The 9,591-nt window shown below is 42.5% G+C and overlaps 1 protein-coding gene across 1 annotated transcript in view; it reads right to left on the reverse strand.

The window, feature by feature from the left end:
- Positions 1–9,591, reverse strand: part of STK32A (serine/threonine kinase 32A) — a 95,465-nt gene that overhangs the window by 13,079 nt on the left and 72,795 nt on the right. The window contains exon 4 of the mRNA XM_012658241.1: positions 3,098–3,187. Within this exon, the coding sequence (XP_012513695.1) occupies positions 3,098–3,187 (90 nt within the window). The remainder of the gene's footprint in view (positions 1–3,097; positions 3,188–9,591) is intronic.

Raw genomic sequence — 9,591 nt, forward strand, 5'->3', positions numbered from 1 at the left:
ATTTTTAAATTTCTCTCTGCATCTTTATTTTAAGGACAAGCTTGATTTCTGATGTCAGAGAGAGTTTGGTTTAAATCCAGGCTTTTCAATTATTAGCCCTGTGATGTTGGGCAAGTTATTCAGCTTCTGATTTTCCTCACTGTAAAATGGTGAGAAGTACAGTCTGCCTCATGGGGCTGTTGAGAAAAATAAATGAGTAAATAAATGTAAAACATTTAACACATTGTCTGCATCTTTATTTTAAGGATGAGCTTGATTTCTGATGTCAGAGAGAGTTTGGTTTAAATCCAGGCTTTTCAATTATTAGCCGTGTGATGTTGGGCAAGTTATTTAGCTTCTGATTTTCCTCATTGTAAAATGGTGAGAAGTACAGTCTGCCTCATGGGGCTGTTGAGAAAAATAAATGAGTAAATAAATGTAAAACATTTAACACATTGTCTGGGCCCCTGAAAGATTTCAATAAACATTAGTTATTTTTAATTATAAGGGTGAAAGTGAGAAGTGCATAGAATTTTGCCTAGATTCTGATTTCCTAGCTCTATCTTGTGGAAAGACTAGAAATGCCAACTTCACAAAAATTACATTATACAGATATTGTACTTAAAATCACTGGGGAGAGGAAAGAAAGGTGGCCTCCCTTTCTTTTCACCATGGAAACCAGCCCTAGGAACCCAGAGGCACATTTTCTGATTTGGCTCCAGGAAAATAGCCCTTAATATGGAAACCCAGGAAACCTGGGGAATAAACTCATCAGAGCAGCAGGCTTGAATACTCCTTTTTATCATTTGAGTACCATGGATTTTAGGTAGAAAATAGGCTGAATTATATGTGTCCATTATTTTAGAAGTGACAAAAGAGATTTATTCCCCCCACTGGTAATTGGAAGCCGTGAAATTTGCAGTTGTTCAAATATCGTATAAAATCGGGCTCATTTTTTCCCCATGGATGATTTCTTTCTGTTGGAAAGTGAGGTGGCTCAGCTGGTAGGGAGTTCTCGTTTCCTTTCTCTCTCTCGAGTTACATGGGGGAAGAGAATGAAATATTAAAAGAAAGCGACACTGCTCTCGCCCTTTTCAAGTTCAAATGTTTTGCCTGTGAATTACTCTGACCATATCTAACTGATACGATTCATTCCACCCCTGACTTAATCCCACCAGTTTCAACAGCGACATTCCTGCTTTAAGCACCTTAACTAATTAGGGTAGAAGAAGCCTGAGTAGTTTTCAGTCCTCCATCGTCTCCCAGCAACCGTGCGGTGTCTAACCTCCTGTTCTCGTGGATAGGGGCCTTCCCTAATGATAGCACAGTCTGTTGCCCAGTATATTTTAATCCCGTTTGCTTATTACAACATTTCCTTTAGCTACTTTAAAATTCGGTCCTGTGCATTTTAAAACTATTCTCATATCTGATTCAAAACTCCTCCACCCACCCAGCAGGCTGGATTCTGTCACCTTGGTGTGGAGATGGAGGACTGACCTGGCTCTCACGCGCTTCCTTCTGCATTTTTCTAGAAAGTACTATTGGTTTTAAGGACGTGAAAGGAGGACAGCGGAGGCAGAGGGATCCTAACACACGTGCTACCTCTGCTGCAGGGTGATCTCTCTTTCGGTGCTTCCAACAGCTGATACCTACAGCTCACGGTCTGTGGCAGAAGTTGTCAATCCCAGCTGCACGACAGAATTACTTGAAGAACTTTTAAACCACCCTACGCCTGGTCTCCACCCTCCAAGATTCTGCTGTAGTTGTGCTCTATCGGGACTGGCGGTGTCTGCAGGACACCATGGAAACCATGCTGATAGGAGCCTCCCTCCCTTCCAGGCTACAACCCTGGGCACTGCGGGGGCCCTTGAGAAGCTGGACCACATCCTTTAGCTAATCCAGCCCCACTCTGCCCAAACACTCACGCTCACTGCCATCCCTCTGCCTCCTGCCGCTGTGATCCCCGGGAACATCAGCTCCCGAACTTAGCAACTTTCCATGGCTCACCGGACTGCGTTAGCTCCAGCACCAGTCAGGAAGTCCAGTGACTAAATAGAAATCTATGCAAGAATAAAACGCCAGGCCCCTCTTCTCACATGCACCCCAAGAATTTACAGATAAAGCTCCTGAGATCTGACTCACCTGCCTTAGGAACCACAGGGGGAAGGGAGGAAGAATTCCCTCTTCCTGAATACTGCACGTCCCCACAGGGCAACAGCTCTCCCTTTATATATTTGGGCGTGGCCAGAAAGTAGGACTAGTTTGGCCAAACCGGTGTCTACACAGAGACGGCTGTCCCCAACGACCGAACTTAGAATTTGTAGTTGATTTGTTACCACAATTAAATGAGACCAACTGACAGTTTCACATCTAAACTTACCCTGTTAGTAACTCCTTAGTAAATTCTGAATCATCAGGGCAATAATCAGTTCCTCATCTCACTATAAGTAAGATGAGGCATTTAACCTTTCTCAGACAGAATGTCCTCGTCTTTCAAAAGAAGAGCTCATGGGATTGTTGTGGCCCTGAAGCTAAAACTAAAACGATAGCAGGAAGGTACTTTGTAAACTTTATAGCCCTATGCACGTAATGCGGTATTATGTCAATAATGGTCAAAATCATGCTTTTGTCACTTAGTACCATCCTGCTTATTACTGTTTCTTCTTTATTTCATTCTTTTTTTTTTTTAATCAGCTCTCACTAGAATGTAATCCCTTGAGCTGGAGACCTTGTCTGTGTTGCCCACTACTGGGTCACCAGCATCTGAAACAGCGCCAACCATACAGAGACAGTAGATATCTATTGAATTAATTAGTATTCTTTTTTTTTGTTAGGAAGTGAGTAGAAACTGTCTTCTTAATTACCTCATGAAATAATGTTTTCAAAATGTGATCAATGGCCCTCTTCAATCAAGATCATCTTAGGTTCTTGCTCGTGCAGTCCTGAGACCCAACTCAGACCCAGGAAATCAGAAGCTCCCCAGGTAAAGTCAGAGAGGAACCTGTCAGCTCTAGTTTCAAACCCCTACAGATGACTCAACCCGTAGTAAATGGTGTTTACAAAAATGAAAAGCAAACGCTTTGCTCTTAGTAACTGCAACCACTCACAGAACCCGTACCCATGTAAGGCTTGGTGCCAGCCACGGTGGTGATCTGCGTCTCCCTGGGCAGCAGCGCAGCAATGTTGAAGTCTGTGATGTGCACGTGCCCTGGGGAGAGAGAAGGACCACAGAGAACATTAAGTCCCATTCAACCCAGTAGCACAACCACGCTTCTAATTGAAAGCATCCGGAAGATTAGTACGTTAATTCTCATATGCTGGTTACAATCGGGTACAGGCAATAAAAACTCAATCATTCCATCCTCAGGACCCATATGGTCTTAAACCAGCAATCCTCCGGCAGCCAGAACACGGGATGCAACGATGAGTCTCTGATTGTAAACTTGTAGTTGAACCTCAGAAAGTGTGAACCTTAGTGGTTAAGAGCTTATGCTCTGATAATTTTATTTAGGCAGTTTTTGTCTATTGGCAACATTTTAATTTGGTTTAGCCTGAGAGTATCATGAAAGAGACAGCCAAGAGATATTCAAAGCACCAAATTTCCAAGCATTTCTTATGGGTTTTTTTTTTTTTTAAAGTGGCAAACATTATTACTACAAACCTGGCATAAGTGTGGATACAAATATTAATTTCATTGCCAACAAACAGTCCTTTTTATCCTCATTTTTCTAAAATACCATTAATTTTTTTTTTGTCTGAGAGTTCAGATTGGCCCCACTCACCCACCCAAAATAACTGGTCAAGGGTGTCTATTAATAGAAAGCTCTAGAGTGAGAGCCAGGAGGCCTGGGTTCTGCCCTGAACTCTGCCCCTAACACATAGTAGACTACATCCCCTTCCAAGGTAGATCTAAACGACCTTTTATAAAAAAGGAGTGGGTGGACTAAATAATCCCTAGAGTCTCTCGCAGTTCTAACACTCATGGCAATACAGTGCGGGTCTAACTCGAAGGTTTGGCAAGAAGTGCCAAACTCTAGGAAGTGCTCTAGGGTCCTTGCATTTACAGCTAGAAGGAAGGAAGGGTGGTGCCAGAAGCTCAAGCAGATGAGCGTATCGCATTAGCCGTTGGCATGACAGTCATCTGCCTTCAAAGGATCTTCAAGTGTTGGCATTTCCATTTGCAAGCATCTGTGGTTTTGATGCGATCTGGCTGTAATTGGAGGGGATGTCATCTGATTCTTCTTCTAGAACTGCAGTCCACACTCTCCATACCAAACTTCACTGCCTGCTCCTGGGGAGCACCCAGCCTGCCGCTAAAGATAAATCTCACCATCGTCACCACCAGGATTTTATTTTGTGCAGAAAGTGTTTTGTTTTTCCTTATGGGATGATATTTTAACAAAGTAAAATAGCACTCATCTAGTTAAAAGTTATGGTATTCTTGCCTGAATGGCCCAATAGATGATTTCAAAACTTACCCTATCATAGTATAGGTTGTCTCAGTGTTTTCTTTCGTTCTTTCTCTCCACAGGTCATGCTCAAAGCATTGGACTAGGTTTCATACACAAGGTTTAATACAAACTAGGTGAGCCTAGGGACTTTGTGGTTACCAGCCTGTTTCCTGGAGTCAGGCTGCCTGGCTTCAAGTCCAGGTTCTACTATTAACTATAATTCTCGTGTTACCTTAGAACAGTAACTTATCCTCTCTGTAAAGCTGGAATGATAATAGAAGCCTTCTCATAAGGTTATTGGGAAGATTAAATGAAATAATGATTATGGGTGACTTGGCACAGCATTTGGCAGGAAGTAAGTGTCCAGTCATTGATATTTGTCATTATCAGAAACTCCAGTGTAGTTCTGCAAAATACACATGCGTGTGGGGTTCACTCTCCTGAGACTCCAATTCAGTAGGCCTGGTCAGAGAGCCAGGTATCTGTATTAACAAGAACAACAGGTGAGCAGCCAGGCACGTCACCCTCTACTGTGGCCAGAGTAGACCTTCTAAGCTGGCTCAGTCTAAAACTACCTATGCTCATGGAGAAGTGGAAGGTAAAGGATGTTTCGGAGCCTCTTGGTCCCTAAAGTGTGGTCCCCAGACCAGCGGCTTCAGTACCACCTGGGAACTTGTTAGAAATGCAAGTTCTTGGGCCACATCCCAGACTCAGTGGCTCAGAAAGCCTGGAGTTGAGGCCCTAGGGTTTAAACAAGGCCTCCAGGTAATTCCGCTACCTAATAAAGTTTGAGATCACTGTTTTAAAATAAGACCTGGATTAGTAGAACATCCTGACTCTAGTGAGTACTCATTACATATATGTTAAATTCCGTTGAAAGAAGGTTGAATATTTATTTTTTATGTATTATTTACGTTTGTATGATTAATTCAGTTTTCAAAATGTTGTTGCACCAAGTTTCTCCTTTAGCCTAGTGAGGTAGTCTTGTCTTTACAGATGAGTCATTTATGCCTAAGTTCACAGGACTCAGAAGTAGCAGAGCTGTGGTTAATGTCTAGAATTTGGTCCAGGATCCCTTTGGAGGGTTATAAATCTCCCAGAAACTTTGTGCACTATATCACAAGACTAAAGAACTGAAAAATCCGCAACAACTACTTTCTGATTGGCTCAGGGATTTTGCCCCTGAGGGGATGCCTACTAAAGGACGGGGAGGAATTATTTGAAGGCCAGGATCTACTGGACTCTAGCCCGGTGCTCTGAGCTAAACAATGAAAGCAGAACTTTATAGAGCCCGCAGACACTGGCCCTAACCCTGAATTCCAGGCCTGCATACTGACATACTTTGCTTCTGCTTACCATGGTGACCTATCTGCCAGGTTCCCTTCTGTGCTATGATAATGGATTTGAGTGCTGGATCACAGAGGAGGGTGCAGTCTTCTGCTGATTTAAGGACACAGGAATTGCCTTGGGAATGAGGGACCTCTCTGGCTTCTTCCATAAGCCCAGGCCCTGAGCAAGCCTTAGAGCGGAGTTTCTCAACTGCAACACTACACAGATCTTGGATCTGCCAATTCTTTGTGGTGGGGGCTGTCCTATGCATGGTAGGATGTTTAGTAGCATCCCAGCCTCTACCTACTAGATGCCAATAGCACCTCCTACCTCTGGCTGGAATTCTGATAATCAACAATGTCTCCAGACATTGCCAAATATCCCTTGCAGGGAGAGGCAGTAAAGTCAACCCCAGTTGGGAACCATTGCCTTAATGTGAAGTTTTCAGGCATAAGGCTCAGAACTTCCTGAGTTAGCACCCTAGGAGAGAGTTTTTGCCTCTTTTTTACCTCTGTTGCTGGAAACAGAGGAGCACATAAAAAAATCTGAATTCATCTTATTGATCCATTGAATTCAGCTATTATTGTCATTATTTTTACACTTTTTCATGTGCCTGTGCTCAGTCTGAGGGTCTTTGACATAAACATGGTACTCCAGGGCACCATACCCAATCAGTTGGCACTGCCTCCAACTTTTAAAAGTCTCCCCTACTTGCAAGTGTTTAGAGCAGTGGTCCCCAATCTTTTTGGCACCAGGGACAAGTTTCATGGAAGACAATTTTTCCATGGACCAGGGGTGGAGGTGCGGGGTGTTGTGGGTGAAACGGGGGTGGTGCGGACCTCAGGCAGCATGCGTGGTCTGTTTCCTGATAGGCCATGGACTGGTAGCAGGCTGTGGCCCAGGGCTTGGGGATCGCAGGTTTAGAGTTGAGTGCATCGCATTTTCCTGGGATGCTTGTTAAAAATACATATCCCTGGCCACTACATACAACTTGATATATTTGATTATCTGGGGATAGGGCACAGTATTCTACATTACATATATTTTTAAAAAGATATTTTCCACTTGATTTTTAGGCACATTTTAGGACTCTGCAAGGGGCAGCTGTTAAGGTAGCAGCTCAGTTCTTCCTTACCCCCCAGACTGTGTTTTTGTCTCTGTTCCTTGTGACTACGGAAGATATTAAGAAACCTAAATTACAGATGATGACATAACTGTCATTTTCTCTGATATGCAAGGCAGACATTATTATTTCTCTAGATGCAGCATTTATTTCCTGAATAATTTAAGAAAAACAAGAATTTTAGACACTATGAAATTGATAGAATTGAATGAGGCACTTAAGTTGGTAGAATATGAAAACACATATCAAGACAGTTGGTTATGAGCCACCCAAGACCTCATGCCACCTTGGCTTTGAACTAGTGAATGAGACATTTGGGGCGAAGAGTAACAGGTATGTTCTAAATTGAGAACATTTTTTAAGTCAGATTCCAAAGTATAAGGGATATTCATTCACATTATGGAAAAATCTATTTTATAATCAGCTCCCTTTAAATGTCCAATCTTTTCTGATGAATGTGAAGAATATGAATAAAACAAAGTTTCTGTCTGTTACTGAATGGTGCTGAATTAAAATCTAAGCTGTGTGGTATAATGCACGGCTCAGTTGGAGGCACGCCAAAGAGATAGGCACTTATCCTTCACAGTTGCTAAAATCTCCATGCAAGAGGCCCATGTGATGACCCATCATGGATGAGATATTATAAATGTGGAGGGAGAAGACCAATGAGTGCTTCAAATGTGAGCTCCCAATGGAACATCACACCGGTAGATGCTCTGAAAGGCCAGCACTGATTTGCCATTGAGCTGATTCTCACAAGAGCAACTCTACATAATGAGCTGGAGAAAGGTGGGTATCAGGAACTTATTCATGTAAAAGTGTTAATTATGGTCCATGAACAATGTCTAAGAGTCCTAGTTTTTCAGAATCTGAATCAACAGAAAGTAAATAAATGTCAAAAAATTCTTTTTTCCAGAAAGAGATCCCTAGGGCAATGTTTAGAGACTGGCTCTCAATCTTTTTGTTTGTTTGCTTCTATACCATTCACACACAATCCTCCCCAAAGCAATATTTCCTTATTAACCGCAGTGATTTTCAAGTTGAGTTCAGGATGGGAATACAATACAGAAAAACTTCCTGTTAATTCACTGACCAAACCAAAAATTTGAGAGTGGGAAAGGGTCGTTGTAAATAACACACCAGGTAACAGGTACAGACTGAGACTGACTCTCAGGCAGACTGGAACAACCATTCTCACTCCCTAAGCAACAGAGCCTCAGCTTCCCCTTGAATAAAATGCCATACGCACACACAAAAGAAAGCAGAAAGGGCCACTGAAAGGGTAGTAACCAGAGGATTAAGAGTTAAACAAAATGGTTTAAACATAAGATCTAACAAGCAGACAAGCAGCATCTTTGATATCTCATTTCTGAAATCAAAATAATTATTTGGGAAAGATAAGTAAGTACCAGCTTTTACAGTCTCTATCCGGCAGAGATTTGTACATACCCAGCATGCTGGCATAGACAAAGCCACGTGCAACAAGATAAAGTAGTCCAAGCTTCCTTCCCAAGGGGAGAAAGGCACTGCTACCTCATGGGGATCGTACTAATATTTAACTTTTATTGAGTGATCTCCTTATGGCAGACATTGCATCAAGGGCTTTATAAGTATTAGGTCAGTCATCTTTACAATGACCCTAAGAAGTAAGAACTCTTTTGATCCCTGCAGAAACTAAGACGTAGAGCAAGTTTAGACAACTTGTGAAAACTCTCAGGGCTAGTGAATGAGTGAATTGGGTTTTGAACCAAACTGGGTTTTGAACCCAAACTGTGCCAGATTTCTCACATTCTTAAATATACTACTACACAATTCATCTTTCTCAAGGGTAGTCTCTAAGGGTGGTTAAACTTGGAGATTAATTGATTTCTTCACCTTTTCCCCAACATACAATCACCATGTCACTAAGAAAACGAGAAGGAAGAAGTTGAATGAGGAACAGGAAGTCCTTATGGTAGAAATAAGAGGAAGCTATGGCTGAAACTTGAGATTAACAATGTTCTCTGAATGGAAGATGAATCTTGAAAAGTTTCGGGTTGATAGGGCCTATATGCTTCTACAAATGGTGGAGCAACAAGTGTCACGCACAAAGGCACTGGGCTGAGAAGGCAAGTGAGGACTGAACCCCAACCAGCCAAGTGCTGTCAGAACGCTGTGCTGGGCAGAGGGTGCACTTTTTCCTAAGTTGCACAAAGGTGGCCTCCATAGGCTAGAAGATTGCAACTGGATTTTGTTGTTGTTGTTGTTGTTGTTATTGTTTTCACTCTGTTGGCCAGGCTGGAGTGCAGTGGCAGGACCATAGCTCACTGCAGCCTCAAACTCCTGGGCTCAAGTGATCCTCCTGCCTCAGCCTTCTGAGTAGCTGGGACTACAGGCACATGCCAGTGTGCCTGGCTCTGTATAGCTGGTGTTTTAATGAAAGTCACCTTCATGCTAAGTCTCACCATTGCTCACATTTCTGAGATGGAGAGAATCTGTTCCCAAATGTCAGAAGCAGTAAAGGTAAGGAAGAAATAAGGCATTAGAAGAAAGTGGAAAAAATCTTTTTGGACAGTCCATAAATAAGTAATGACCCTGAGCTTTGAAATTAGAGGTCATACATAAAAGTGTTTCTTAGCCCTCTCTGAGCACAGGTGGGGTCTGGCAAATCAGGTTCAAAATTCAGTTAGGTAAATAAATAATGGGCAAGGGATGGTACTTGCAGTTTCA

This window comes from Propithecus coquereli, unplaced genomic scaffold (assembly GCF_000956105.1).
Source record: "Propithecus coquereli isolate 6110/MARCELLA unplaced genomic scaffold, Pcoq_1.0 Scaffold58, whole genome shotgun sequence".
Classification (NCBI taxonomy): Eukaryota; Metazoa; Chordata; class Mammalia; order Primates; family Indriidae; genus Propithecus; species Propithecus coquereli.